This window comes from Tupaia chinensis, unplaced genomic scaffold (assembly GCF_000334495.1).
Source record: "Tupaia chinensis unplaced genomic scaffold, TupChi_1.0 Scaffold141538_1, whole genome shotgun sequence".
NCBI classification, from domain to species: Eukaryota; Metazoa; Chordata; class Mammalia; order Scandentia; family Tupaiidae; genus Tupaia; species Tupaia belangeri.
The window spans coordinates 542,563-558,339 of NW_006201399.1; the positions used below are offsets into that span (position 1 = coordinate 542,563).

At 41.1% G+C, this 15,777-nt stretch overlaps 1 protein-coding gene across 4 annotated transcripts in view; it reads right to left on the reverse strand.

Moving 5' to 3' along the window:
• Positions 1–15,777, reverse strand: part of GRHL2 (grainyhead like transcription factor 2) — a 174,686-nt gene that overhangs the window by 114,029 nt on the left and 44,880 nt on the right. For 3 of the 4 annotated variants that reach the window (XM_027766238.1, XM_027766237.1, XM_027766236.1), the window contains exons 2-4: positions 14,315–14,510; positions 8,933–9,000; positions 1,875–2,268 (exon numbers count right to left, since the gene is read on the reverse strand). In XM_027766238.1, the coding sequence (XP_027622039.1) occupies positions 1,875–2,268; positions 8,933–9,000; positions 14,315–14,482 (630 nt within the window). In that variant the 5' untranslated portion in view covers positions 14,483–14,510. The remainder of the gene's footprint in view (positions 1–1,874; positions 2,269–8,932; positions 9,001–14,314; positions 14,511–15,777) is intronic. The other variant, XM_027766239.1, reaches the window with a different exon arrangement.

Sequence of the window (15,777 nt, forward strand, 5' to 3'; positions counted from 1 at the left end):
CAATGGTACACCTAAAGCATAAACTACAAAAGACAAAATTGATAAAGTCAACTGATAAAGGTACTGTTGCCCAGTGAAAGACATACTTAAGAGAACAAACAGGCTACCAGACTGCAAAGCACATAACTGATAACAGGCCTATAGTCACGTTATTTAAAGAATTCTTACATCATAATTAAAGGAAACCATATAGTCCAGTTTAAAAACTGGGCAAAAGATATAAATAGGTACTTCACAAAAGAAGCTATGAGAAGGGCTACATAGCCACGTGAAATGATGCGCAACATCACTAGACATCAGAGAAATGCAAATTCAATACCCAAGGAGATATCACCACACATTCTCTAAACTAGCTAGTTGAAAAGACTAACAATACCAAGTTGTGGCAAGGTTGTATGAAACACGAATCCTCATACTTTGCTGTGGAAATTAAAACAGCACAGCCACTTTGAAACACTGTACCTTACAGAGTTAAACATGCATTACCACGTGGCCGGCAACTCCAGCACTAGACATTCATTTAACCAAGAAAAATGAAAGCGTATGTCCACCTTAAAACATATACAAGGGGGCCAGCAGGTGACAGTGTGGTTAAGCCACAGGACTCTCACATGGTCGATCTTGTGGGTTGAAAATCATGCTGGGTGTGTGTGTGTGCCTGTCCAAAATCCCAAGAGGAGATTGAAGGAGAAGGGATTGCAGCATGGCCATGTCCCCTGTGTGTGTATGGGGTGTGTGTGTGTGTGTGTGTGTGTGGTAATTTCTCACTTTCCCTTTCTCTGTGTCTCTCTGGTGAGCACCACATGGCAAAAACAAAAACAAAAACAAAACGAAAAAAAAAAAAACAACTCAAAACAAGCAACAAAAACTTAAAAAAAAACATAAATATGAATGTCGGTAGCCTAAAATTCATAAGCCTAAAACTAAAAGCAACCAAATTCCATTCCATCAACTGATGAACAAATAAATTGTGACACACACTTTCAACGGAATACTATTCAGCAATTAAAAAACAACAAACTATTAATGACATGAATGAATCTCAGAAATACACTAAGTGAAAGAAGATAACATAAGAGATTATCTACTTGATCATTCAATTTATATAAAATTTTTAAAAAGGCAAACTGGAGTGACAAAAGGCAGCAACTGGGTGCTTGCCAAGAACAAGGTAGAAGGGTGAGCGTCACGTGCAAGGTGACTTGAGAGACTCTTAGCGTGAAGAGACTTTTCATTTCTTGATTCTAACGGTTGTCACACAACTGTATCCCCTTACCAAGATTCTCAAATCGTGCAGTAGAACTGTGCATTTAAAACAAACAAGCAAAGACAATTGTTTCTGTAAGTCCAATAGACACATTAGAACATGCAGTTTCCACTGTAACGTTCCAAGTACACACATGCACACACACTTAATTATTGATAACACAAAATTCCTTCTTGAGTAGTCAATCAAACAAGTTTTTAAAGCATTAGGTTATTTTTGAACACAAGGAGTGAAGCAACCTCTTTAGCTATCTGCCATTTGGAAGGTTACAGACTAGAGGTCAAGGCGGAAACTTTGCAAAGTCAAGAGTTTCCATACAAATATCTCTTAATTCCTCCTAAATATTTCATTTGAACACTAGCACTAAAACAAAGGAAAAATGTTATCTAAAAGTCACCAAAAATAGAAATAGTCCTCCATGCATATAAGACACACCCTGGCTTTTTAATACCTGTTTAGAAAGGAAAAACTACCAGAATACCACAAACGCATTGCGACAAAAGCAAACCTAAACTCAGTTTAATTCCTTTATCCTACTTAGAAGCAAACAGAGCAAGCCAACTAGCAGAGAAGCAGGGTGTGGGAATTCAGGAGCGGCCGCACTCACCTCTGCCGGTCCGTCTTTGAAGCTCTCGCTGTAGGTGCTGTCCGGGGTGCTGCGCTGGTCATCCTTGAGATAGGTGCTGTGGGTGGCCATGGAGGGCACGTCATACTGAGTCTGCTCAAATATCACCACACGCTGCTCCTCCCCATCGCCCCGCGGGTAGTGCACGGAGGGGCCCATGAAAACCGGTGTGAAATCCTCCGCTTTCACCACGGTGATTCCGGACACCGGGATGACGGCGGGGCTCTCGGGGACGCTGGCGCTGTAGGATTCCCGCTTGGAATTCTCCAGGTGGTCTTGATTTAGGGAAAGGTTCACTGGAACAGTCTTTAAGACCTGCACTCGGTTTTCTCCTCCACTCAAATTATTCTGAGCTTCACTGGGGCCAAGACAGCTTCTGTGTGTTCAAACCCAACCCCGCAACATGACAGTTAGGAAAATCACCATTTCGAATGCCTAATAAAATAACCGATGCAGGCAGTATTCAGTGGAGGCTAATGCCGCGAGGAGAGAAGTTGCCGGTGAACTTCAGGATGAAGGGATCTTTGCAACATTAGAAATAGGACACTTGGTGTGTGCCCCTCCCCCAACCGTCATGTGGAGTACTCGGCCCAATAATGCTATAAAGTACTACTCCAAAAATAAAGAGAAAGAAAGGAAAGAGAAAAAGAGAAAGAAAAAGAAAGAAGAAAGAAAGAGAAGGAAAGGAAGGAAGGAAGGAAGGAAGGAAGGAGGGAGGGAAGGAGGGAGCAAGGAAGGGAGGGAGGGAAGGAGGGAGGGAGGAAAGAAGGAAGGAAGGAAGGAAGGAAGGAAGGAAGGAAGGAAGGAAGGAAGGAAGGAGGGAGGGAAGGAGGGAGGGCAGGAGGGAGCAAGGAAGGGAGGGAGGGAAGGAGGGAGGGAGGGAGGGAGGAAGGAAGGAAGGAAGGAAGGAAGGAAGGAAGGAAGGAAGGAAGGAAGGAAGGAAGGAAGGAAAGAAGGAAGGGAAAGAAAAAAAGTTGACCCTAAACCTACTCAAACCATTACATCTACCTTTCAGCTGTCAGGATAGACAGGAGCTGGGAGAATGCCTTAACATCAAAAAGAAGCAATCAGACCAGAATGTAGCACACCTGCTGATCTAAATTCAACAATGAACCAAGGGAGGATGACTGGAGAACTGTTATAAACTTAAAAGAGATTTAAAAGTCATAACCAAATATGATAAGTAGATCTTGTTTGGATCCTACACCAAACAAACCAAAGAAGTATTTTAGGAAGCAATGGGATTTTTTTTAAGTAATTGAATATGGACTGGAAACTAGGTAACATTAAGATAATTAGTGTTGAATTGTTTGGCAATGATTTTGAACTTATGTAATGAAATATCCTTATTTTTGGGAGATTCAATTCAGAAGTAGAGATGAAATGACATGATGTTGGAATTTTACGTACTACTGCAATTTTTTATAAAGGAGGAAGAGAAAAGATAGACATCAAGTTGATCTAATTACTAAACTGCAGGATGGGAAGGCATTTCAAGGTTCATGATGTTATTCTTTGTACTTCTGTATATGTTTGCAAACTTTCAACAGAAAAAGTTGTAAATACAAAAAAAGTCAGGAGAGGTAGAGGACAAACATGGTCAAGTGACAGAGGGGTGGCGAGGGGAGGATATTTTTCACCATTTTGTGGGCTAAACTACTTACATAAAACAAAAAAATTAATATAATGAGAACCTATGATTGAAATATTTTCACCAGGGGCCGGCAGGTGGCATGATGGTTAAGAGCCCTGGACTCCCACATGACTGACCATGGTTCAAATCCTGGACCTGGTGGCTTGCTTTCTCACTTTTCCTTTTTCTCTCCCTCTCTCTCTGGTGAAATTTGTAAAATAATAATAATAAATAAAATAAAATAAAGTGGATAATTATTTAAATATAAATATTTTTTCATCCACCAAATAGAAATAACATGATCTCAGAGTCAGCAGGTGGCATGGTGGTTAAAGGTGCTGCACGCCCACATGGCCAACCACAGTTTGGACCTAGAGGCTTGCTTTCTCACTTTCTCTCTCTCTCTCTCTCTCTCTCTCTCTCTCTCTCTTTGTTTCTCTCTCTCTTTCTCTTTCTCTCATGAGTGCATATGCCCTGTAGCAAATTTTAAAATAACAATAATGATAAATAAAATTGTAAACAATTCTTTTTAAAAAAGAAAGAACATGACCTCATCGATATCCTTGGCATTGAATGATTTTTGGGTTTAAGGAAGTGGTGTAACTGGGTTTCTGCAAAAGATCTCCCAGATCACAGACTCCCTGACTGGTACAGAGCAAAGAGGGGGTTTAGAAAATTAATTTTATTTCTACTAAGAAATTCTAGGACAGAGCAGAAGCAAAGAGGAGCTTGTTAATGAGATAGTGTTGGTGGTAAAATAAACTAGCAAAGTCCCTCTAGGCCAGCAAAATTCAGGGGCTACTTCTCACTTATTTATGGATTCTTTTGGAGAGAAACATGGTGAGGAAAATATATGTTTTGCATGAATCCCTGTCTCAGGTGTCTGATTGTTTACATTTTAGATTTTTATCTAGTGTGTGCTTTCTGAAGCTTACTGGCATCTAGAGATACAATCTTCTCTTAATTATAATTAACAGAATTATTCAAATAAAATTGGTTCTTCCAAGAATCGGGTTCTCCTGACCCCTCTCAGTGAAGAAGGAAGTCCATTTGCCTCTGGGCTTGCCTACCTATCAAGCAGGCCTTGGTATTTTTAGTTTTGATTTTTCAGATAAAACTTCAAAGTGAAACTTGAGAAAAGAATGGCTCAGCATGAACAAAGCCAAAAGAAAAATATCGACTTCTGAGTCTGGCACAGGTCTGTAGAAATAATCCCATGAGGAATAAAATCAGAAATCTGCAAACATTCTGGTTTTAAGTAATCATTGTTTTCCTGTTCAAATCAATAGCACGAATCTGTATATAAGACACAGTGAAAATTTAGAAATTAAGTTTAATCTGAATCCAGCTAGCTGGGAATGCCAAAACCCAGACCACCCATTTACATCAGCATTTCCTAAATTTTATCATTTGGAATACTGCGTGGAATGCTAATAGATGCTTCTCCAGAAAAGGGAGTCTATGATAAAGTCAGTATTGAAAAACAAACAGAAACAACAACGAAAATTGCCAGAGGGGCCTGGTAGGTGGTGTGGTGGTTGAGGCACTGGGTTCACACTTGACCAACCATGGTTCAAGTCCCAGACCTGGCAGCTTGCTCTCTCTCTTTTTCTCTCTCTCTCTGTCACTCTCTGGTCAAATTGAAGAAGAATACTAATAAATAAGATAGAATAAATACTTTGTTTTTTTAAATCGCCATAACAAGATCACCCAAGTGGGTCATAAGCATCATGAATGCAATCAAGATCTTCAATTATAACCCAGGATTTCCCAAACCCTTTTCACCACAGACCATATTGTAGAGGAATATTCACTGAGTACTTGTGGGTAGTGTCCTGCAAGGTGGGTGTGGATGGGTTGATCTACTTTGATTGATTATCAAATACTCAAGTTTCCACTCTGGACTTTGCCCAGGTACAGTGCTTTCAGCATGGCCAAAATATTTAAAGTTAACCAACCAACTTCTCCATAGGTAGTCTATTTCAGGCCAAAGTTCTTAAATCTTTACTTCATGCAAAACATAATCAATTTTAGACAAAGAACACAAGTCAAAATATTTTGGGGTGTTTTCATAAACAACAACAAAAAAGTAAGTAGGCTATAGAGTTATATGAAGTTGTCGGCAAAGTCAGGATGTATTTTTCTGTTTTTCTATGCAAAAATGTGTCGTGACTTTCCCAACGACCCAGCCTAAATCTAGTCAAATTGTTATATTTCTATCACCAGGAAATAATAGACTATCACCCTAGAATGTGTAACTAGGAATCTTCAAAAAGTTCGTGTAAATGTCTAGTATAAAAATGAGAAAACTATGCAAAGAATTCAATCATTTTTTGCACCAAAATAAAGTTGTGCTTTAATTCCATTTCCCACAAACTTTTTGAAGTCCCTGAATACTCTGTAGAACAGTATTAACTTTCGAAGCTACTGCTCAAGAACTTCAAAAAGACATCCAAAAATGGATAAACAGAACAAAGAATTATTGTGCAATACTGACTTACTTGCAATAGAATTTAAAATTGAATCAAATATAAGAAAAATGTAATGCTAAGAATAGTGCATTAAATACACTTTTTAAATGTTTTTATTATGTCATCATGATTCTGTTATTTTTCAAGGAGGAAACTTCAATCTACAGTTATCATGTTAGCACGTGGCATCTTAATTCACGAATATACTGCAGATCAAGATCATATCCTTCCAATTACATTCAATGGGAAGTTTATTGAGTTATAATTAGTCTCTACAAGGTGGTTTAGTCTAAACCTCACTGTCAGCTTTTTTAAAAGGAACTCTGCAGAAATCATAAAAATAACCATTAAAATATAATGAGTAGGGCCGGCCCATAGCCAGTGGTTAAGCCTTGTGTGTAGGGAGCCAAAGCCCACATGGCTGACTGTGGTTTGAATCCCAGCCCTAATGGCTTGAAAAACCACATGAGGCACGTGCATGCATGCCCCAAATCCTGATGGAGTGGAGAAATGGAGGAAAAGTATTGCTGTGTGACCCTATCCCCCTGTTTTCTCTCCCTCCTCCTTCTTTTCTTTTCTCTGGTGAGTGCATATGCCCTCTATCAATTAAAAAAAAAAAAGTGACAGCCACTTTAACATGCTGTTCTAAAGGATGCTTTAACAGAAAACGGGCTCTCTAGTCTATTAAGTACAATGTAGACAGAGCAGGCAGCTTAGACTGTTTGCTTTGACCCCGCTATGGTTACTGGTACAGGACTAGGCCGACAGCAAGATAGCTTAGATCAATAAAGCTGGCTAGATCAAGTTACAGGCCTAAAGATTTCAACCTCTTCTGTCCTGTCATCTCTCCTGCCAACAAGATCCCAGGACCCGATGGCATCCTAGAGCTTCAGTATATCCTTGGCAGAACCATGAATCAGATGCAGACAGCTTTAATCTTCTGAGGATGTGTCTTGGAGGGGAAGCACAGCTCTGGGCTGCTGGTTGGTAGAGTGGCCCCTGCTGCTGAGCACAGAGCAAGGTCATAATGCCATTAGCAGTTCCTCTCACAGCCAGGTAAGACTCTGGCCCATGTGCTGGTAGGTTTTAATATCTTGGCTTCAGATTTCCCCCCATGACAGGCGGGAAAATTTACTTGATGGGTTACTTTGGGGGAAGTAGCTGAGCAAGGTGGTTCAGTCCCTTCTTTTTGTCCAGATCATCCTCACCAAAGAAAGGGAACTCTCCCAGTGCTCCTGCCGGGCTACAAGAGGCAAGCAGTCCTGCCTGGGGCTGGGTGGGTAGAACACACCTACGTCAGGACTGAAAGCTTGCAAGGAGCAGATTCCAAGTCACATTCTCCAATTGGCTTCCTCAGAAGTAAACTGTTGGGCCAGCCGGTGGTGTGGTGGTTAAGGTAAAGTTCAAATCCAGGGCTGAACTTGATAGCATGAAAAAGACACTGAGCAGGTGTGCATGCATGCCCAAAATCCCCAAAGGAATTGAAGAAGAAGGGATAGCAGCACGGCCATTCCCCACGGGGAGGGTGCGTTCTCACTTGCCCTCTCTCTGTCTCTCTATGGTGAGTGCATACACCTTCTGGCTGGAAAAAAAAAAAAAGGAAAATTAAACTGTTTCTGGTTTGGGTTTTTTTTGTTTTCGTTTTTGTTTTTGCCTTTGGAGAGGTTTTTGCTATAGGGCACGTGTGCTCACCGGAAAGCCAGAAAGAGACAGAGAGACAGAAAGCAAGAAATCACCCTCCAGCGGGGATGGCCGTGCCACAATCCCTTCTCTTCCATCCGGGATCTTGGGCATGCATGCACATGCACCTGGCGTGAGTTTAAGCCACCGGGTCTGGGACTCGAACCACGGTTGACTATGTGGGAGTCCAGTGATATAGCCATTATGCCATCTGCTGATTCCTTTGTTTGGTTTTTTAAATCTCAATTTATCTGGCTGTGCCTTACATTTTCACCTGCTTCTGCAGTCAGGAGGCAGGAAAGGGGAGTGATGTAATGATCTCCTAACAGCTCTCCTGTCCTATTCCTACACAGCGCTTGCTACTGCTCCTCACACAACACCAATGCCTTCCTCTGCTGAGAAACAGCCCAATCTCCTTCCATTCCCCTTCATCAAAAGCAGTCCTTTAATGAGTCAACGGGTGATGTGGTGGTTAATGCAATGGACTTGCACATGGCTTCTCATGGCTAGAGTCCCAGACATGACTCGTTTTTCCACTTTGCCTCTCTCTCGGCAAATTAAGAAATAATAATAATAAATAAATAATTATTTAAAACAGAGTAATCCTTGAAATGTCTCATCCCCTTTCAAGGGCTACAGTTATAGAGCCAAGGCAGGAGGGATCAAAAAAGCCCAGCAGAGGGCTGCCTGCTCAGAATATCATCTCTAGTTCTTGGGATTTTTCTTGGTATTTTTGTTTTGTTTTGTTTTGTTTTTTAGTTTTTTTTTTTTCCATAGTAGGGCATGTGTGCTTGCCAGAGAGAGACAGAGAAAAGGAAAGTAAGAAATTCCCCCCCTAGGGGGCATGGCCACATCGCAATCCCTTCTCCTCCATTCTCCTTTCAGGATTTTGGACATGCACCCCTGCCCCTCAGTGTTTTTTAGGTTGCCAGGTCCAGGCCTCTAACTGTGATAGGCCATGTGAGAGTCCAGTGCCTTACACACCATGCCCCTAGCTCTTGGGATTTTAAGGCTCCTTGAGAGTTGGTATCTGAAGAGTCTGCTAATGATGCTTTCAATGCCCAAGTAAAAATGCACCTTCTCTCTACTGACAGATCTGGTTGGGGTCTCCACTCCAAAATACAAATAGAAAAGGCTGTTTCTTGAACTCACTGCTTTTCAAAAACAAAACTTACAGTTTAATTAAGTTGTTTAAAAACAATCACAGAAAAAGAGATATTCTGGGGGCCAGGCATGTTCCTTCACACACACCATACCTTTTCTCCTGGTCTTCTTGGCTGTCACTGGCTTTGCTTATAGGCAGCAGCCTCTTCTCTCGAGGAACCTGGAAGCATCAACCATCAGTCAGGCTTTGATATGTGCAACTGTGACCTCCTCAGAGCTGGACACCACCTCAAGCAAAAGAACTAAAATGTAACTTTCTCTAGGCAAAGTGGCAAAGTTTGCTATTGCCAAAGATTGGTTAAAGATGAGTTGCCTGAGTGACAATGACAGTGGAGCCAGAGACAAAGGGATGGTGCTAAACTCGGGGCCACAATAAATGTGATCGAGCTGCTCAACTCGTCAACTGGCCCTGAGCACCTCCCATGTCCTCGCCATCATGGGAGTGAATGGGGGGGAGCTGAGCTCTGTGTGTGTGTACACAGGTGCCCATGAACAGAGAACCTTGCTCTTGTTCATGGAGTTACAGCAAGGATCATGTTAATGAACAGGGATTGCCCCCTCTCCAAGAGAGAAAAACGCCCAACAGGACTCATGCTGTATCCTCCCCAGTCTCAGCTGACCTAGATCATGTGTACACACAAGTGTGTCTAGTGTGCTCAGGGAGGTCCCAGGACACAAATGCAGAACCTTTCTCATGTGGGTCCCATTGTATTACTACTGTGCCACCACAGGAAGGACTTCAGGTACTGGTCTGAGAGAGGGGGAACTGGGACATGGGTTGCACTGCCGGTCAGCATCTAATCTACCTGAACCACCATCAGTCATCCCACACAGGACTCATGGACTTACTGTCATAATTTTATTTTTTCCCAAAGCACTTCCATTATTGTCTTAGTAACTATAATGCCAACAAGTGATGCTACCATATTACCTGAAAGATGATTGACTGGCAAATGGCCTTGTGGTTAAGGGAACTGGATCCCACATGAGCAACCATCCTGACTGGGTGTCTTGAAAGCATGCCAGGCATGCGCCAATATCCCAGTAGGACTATTCGAGCTGTCCCACTTTCTTCATCTGTAAAATGGTGTATAATATAGACTAGTACCTCACCGGTTTTTAATAAAATTAAATGAGTAATTTTTTAAAGTACTTAGAGTACCTGGTACTTTATAAGTTAAGTATTTGTTAAAAAATAAGATGATTCTAAGGGTTTAGTTCAATTTGGTCAATGTATTGATTTTGAAAGTCTACAGGGTACCTGTGCTTACAACTAGATAAAAAATGAGATGAGGAAGGCAGATGATGGCACAGCAATAATACATGATACTCTGCAAGACAGGCCTACATGGGGAAGAAGTGGGTTCATATCTGGAGACCTCACTGAATACACTGGGCACATATCTGGCTGTGAACCAGGGTTGGGTAGGGCTGGATGTAGATTGTGGTGTCAAGACTTTGTTGAGGGTGCTGACTCTGTTTCCCTCTTGCTTTATCTCCCTCACTCATGAAAGAAACAAATAAATAAACTTTTTATAAAAATGAAACAAATGAAACATAGCTCTTGTTACCTATTGAAAATGACACACAAACATAAAATTTCAATACACTATACAATACACTCATGTTCATAGCAGCATAATTCACAATAGCCCAAAGGAGGAACAATTAAGTATCCATCAATAGATGAATGGATAAATAAAATGTGGTATGTCCATACAAGAGAATATTAGTCAGCCTTAAAAAAAATAATAAAATTTTGATACATGCTATAATATCAATGAACCCATTAGTCACTTTCGTCTGCCTAATTAACCCTTCCCATTTGATTAACATAATTGTCCCTCTTAGCTGAAGGGAATATATCCAAAGATCCCCATGGGTGCCTAAAACTGGGAATAGTACTGAATCCTGTATGTATTATGGCTTTTCATATATACATATATACATCCATACACACACACACACACACACACACACACACACACCTGTATTAAAATTTATTAAAGTTTAATTTATAAATTAGGCACAATTGGGCCAGTCCTATGGCCTGGTGGTTTAGGGTGCCAAATTCCACATGGCTGACAACATGGTTTGAGTCCCAGTGTTGGTAGCTTGAAAAACACTCATTCTTGCAACAGACACTAAAATGTTTCTAGCAGAAATGAAGGAAAACTTGCAAAATAAAAGAAGCCATATAATTTCACAATAGAGAATTTATATAAAAATTAAGCTAAAAGTCTATAGTTAAAAGTCTATAGCTCTTTATTGAATTACTTTTTTCCATGATTTTCTAACATTGTATAAACTGATATTTTTTTAAGTTTATTTATTTCATGAGAGAGAGAGAGACCCCAAATAGGGTCCCACCACACTAAGATCCACCCTTCAGGCCCCCTACATGACAGCCTTCTAGCCAGCCAGGATCATGGATGTGCCCAATGGGCATACCTTGCATAGCAACCTGGGATTGAAGCCCTGGGCCTCTCTACATGGCTCCAACATAGCATGGTGCTGCCCTACTACCTGTGACGCTGCAGCTGGGCCATTGATAGATTTTAAAGGTTGATAGCACTGTCAAGTCTTGATTATTTTCAGAAATTACAATGGACAAATCACTTTTCAATGTCGTTCTTCTAAGGATGAGACCAGAACAAGCTAAACTTTCAAGAAATGGTCAGCCCTGTAGACTAGTGGTTAAGGGAGCTGGATCCCACAGGGCTGATCAAGGTTTCAAGTTCTGGCCCAAATGGCTTGGGAAACGCACCAGGTGCATGTACACGTGGAGACAAAATTTTCACTTGATGAAGAAATAGAGAAGAAAGAAGTATAACTTCGTAGGGGGTATCTCTCTTTCTCTCTCCGACCCTTTCACTCTGTCTCTGGACCTTTTGCCAATTTGAAAAAGGAAAAAGAGACCAGCAGATGGAGTAATGGTTATGTCACTGGACTCCCATGTAGTCAACCATGGTTCAAGTTCCAGACCTGGCAGCTTAAAACACACACTGGGCACATGTACATGCATGCCCAAAATCTCAAGAAGAGACTAATGGAGAAGGGATTCCAAGAATTGCTGAATGGACATCCCCCTGTGGGGGGTATTTCTTGCTTTCTATTTCTCTGTGTCTCTCTAGTGAGTGCAAGCACCCTATAGCAAAAATCTCTCAAAAAAAAAAAAAAAAGAAAGAAAGAAATGTCCTAATACATGAAGTAATCTAATCTGATGAGTTCTGTGGTTCTGCATAATCCTCAATAAACTGAAAAATTTCACCTCAAAACATTCAGAATCTCTCCTTCTGTTTTTCCAGTGGGATCCTCAGAAAAAGTGAAAAATATATAACAACCACAAACAGGAAGAAAAGCCTGCCATGAAACCATTCTGGTTTTCAACCTTATTCTTTCAGGTGTGACTCTCACCATAGAAGAAACAGCCCAATAGACACAAACTACAGTTTAGGCTCTAAAACATTCTTTCATCTGGAGCGCAGGCCATCCAAAGTTACAAACCTTGCTGCTATGTCAAGAGTCATGAATGGAATTTTACACTTTCTTAAGTGTACTATCAAAAACCTGCTAATTCTAACTCTCCTCGTAAGGAGGAAAAGTCAGCTTAGACTGGCCTGGTTACCAGTGGAATGCCCTTCATATATTTCTCAGCACTTTCCAACAACAGAAGATGTGTTTAAATGAGCTAATAATAGTCTCATTAAAAACACCTTAGATAGGCCTACCCACTGGTCGCTCACACTTGCCACACCTTGCTCTTCAGTTTAGGTAAGGCCTGACTTTGCTTCCATTCATCTCCCCAAGAACAAAGCCCTCCTGAGATTTTTGTTTGTTCATTTGTATGTTTGCTTAAATTTTGCTAGGGGAGTATGTGCGCTAACTGCAGAGAGAGAGCTAGAGTGAGAGAAATTGAAAAAATACCTCCCCCCCTCCCATGGGGACTGGTTGTACCGCAATCCCTTCTCTTCCATTTTCCTCGCCGGTATTCTAGGCATGCATACAGCGTGTTTTTCAAGCCATTGGGTACAGTATTCACAGTCAGACGTGTGGGATCCAGTCACCTTAACCATCACACCACCAGCCGGACCCCTCCTGGACTTTTAAAGGGGAAAATAGGAAGTAGTTGGAAAAGAAAAAAGTAATTTTAAAAACTTTGACAGAAGAGTAGGCTTGGGAATAGGGGCAGAGTTGTTGGTGGAAGCTCTTGTGAAAGCATGAAGACTGTTTTAGGACAGACAGGAGACAAGAAAACTTGCAAAGTGGAGGGTGCTGGAAGGAAACAGGAAGTAGAAAGCAGAGAGGAGACTGGAAGCAGAGACTGAAGATTACTAAAAGGGAAATATTCCTCCTGGGAGATAAAGCCCACAGCTCTGAATTTCTCTTAATAGGAGAGGGAAAGGTGAGATTCTATTCTCACTCTCAAATAAAAGTTCATTGTGCCCAACCAGCAAAGTAAACACAGCCATTCTCACCTTCTTGCCAATTCCCAGTAAAAGCCAAAGGTGTTTACAATCAAAGGCAGGCAATAAATCTCATTCTCTAAATTCCACCCCCCCACAGGACCAGGGGGTGGCAGGTGAGAGATAGAAGGAAAGTGAGAAATCACTCCCAAGGGGGATGGCCACACCACAATGCCTTCTCCTCCATTCTCCTCTAGGGATTTTGGGCATGCACTCACACATAACGCAAGGTGATTTTTAAGCCTCTGGGTCCAGGACTTGAACTGCAGTCAGCCATGCATCTTAACCACCACACAACCTGGTGGACCCTACACTTGTTCATATTTTACACTTTAATGCTTCCAAGGGAGCAGGCCATTCCAGGTTGAGACAGACCATTGTTTCGCATATGATTTCCTAAAATACTCCTATTTTGTAAGTATTACATGGTAGGTATTTTTTTATAATGTAAGTCAATTACATTAATTTTGCTTTAGGAGTTTTTCATAATTAACACCCACTAAAACAAATGGAAACAATTAAGGTAAAAAAAAAATAGGTGTTAAAATAGCTGCAAAGTCTTTTGCAAAAAGCATCCATCAGAATGTTCCTTACAAAACAAAAATCTAGAATTGCTGAATGTTTCTTATAAAACTGAAATATCCAGAGGCAACCTAAATGCTCACCAAATGAGCAGTAACTAAATTACGGTACAGCCACACACTGTAATATTTTTTATTCACCAAAAATTATAATTCTAAAGTAAAAACAGTACTAAGGAAGTATTTGTAATATGTTAAGTAAGAATTATATATAGGGGCAGGTGGCATGAGCATTAGGACACTGGGTTTCCATGGGTATGCGGTAAAGTTGAGTTGCATAGATAGGAAGCAGAGAAGCCAATGAGGACAGGAAGAGTTTGTAAATACTATTAGCTCCCTGGTCTGTGACAAAAATCTATCCCCTTCCTTCCACCAGCAGGGAAGGCCTGAGAGGCAGAAAAAGGGGAGGCGGGGCTGTGGGGCCTACCTTGTAGTAGTCATAGAGCAGGCCAAGGGCAGCAGCACTGTCCTCATCACCATTAATGCTCATCATCGCCTTGGTGGCTGCTGTCAGGGGATTCTCCAAGTATGACTTCCAGGCTTCATCCTCACTGGTGTAGGCTCTTCGGGTATTGAACGGAGGGTCACTGGGCATGGGCACTAAGGCCACTAATCTTTTATTACTGTGGAAAGAAAATGTAAGGTTCATGATCAGAGCATGTCTCCTTTCCCACTAATAATATACAAGCATTCATTTTTATTTCCCCAAAATGGAGGAGAAGGAAGAGAATGAAAATTAAAACCAAAGTGGCCACCACATTCCATTTATAAACCCACTGATTTGTTTTTTCCCTATATCTGAGAAGTAATAATAGTCTTTAAAAAGTAGCATAAGGAATGTAAATTGGAGGGAATGTTTGTCCCCTCCAAACTTAAGACATTGTGACAGTTTGGGGAGGTGGGTCCTTTCAGAGGTGTTTAGGCCATGAGGGCTCTACCCTTGTGCATGGACTAGAGCTGTTATTGCAGGAGAAGATTTGTTACAGCTGGAATAGGTTGCTCTCTCTCTCTCTCACCCTCTCTGCCTTTTAACTTCTACCATGGGATGATGCAGCAAGAAGACCCTCAGCAGATGTCAGCCCCTAAACCTTGGACTTCCCAGCCTCCAGAACTCAGGACCAATTCATTGCCATTCATTATAAATTACTCAGTCTCAGGTAATCTATTATAATAGCACAAAACAGAATAAGACAATCACCTTCCAACTTGGTATTCTAGATCACATCATTCTAGGGATCAAGTAATTTAATTATTCTTCATCAACTAATACTAGAATGGAACAATGGAAAAGAGCAATTTCCCTTAATTCTTTGAGTTCTAATTATAAATATTGGGTTGTTGGAAAAGTCATGGTGCCTGTTTTCATAGAAAAACATAGAAGTCATGTGTGATCCAACATAATCAATACATTGATGATTATTAAAAACTTTTATCTAGTTTCATTTGTACTTGAAATTGCTAGCAAAATATAGGCCTATCCAAGTCTCTTAATTTAGAAAGGTAATATAAGTTACTTGGCAAACAGAACTTATTACAGATAATGCTGCATAATAACAACATGGAGGAACAAAAACGAGATGAGCCCTGTACGTGAATCCACGCTGCTGCAGGGTTCTGCTACAGTCAGGTGATACCGATGCTGCAATTATACTGATCATTATGGGGAGCAAGAAGTCTATCTGGAGAATTTTCAGTAGAGACCGAAAGAGTTGGAATTAATCTTAACCAAGTCAACTTGTGTAAGACAACAGCTGACTAACAGGCCACATCTTAAGGTGGTTGTATTTGGAACCAGCAGACGGCATAATGGTTACGATGCTGAACTCCCATGTAGTTGACTGTAGTTCAAGTCCCAGACCCCAGCAGCTTAAAACTCACACTGGGTACATG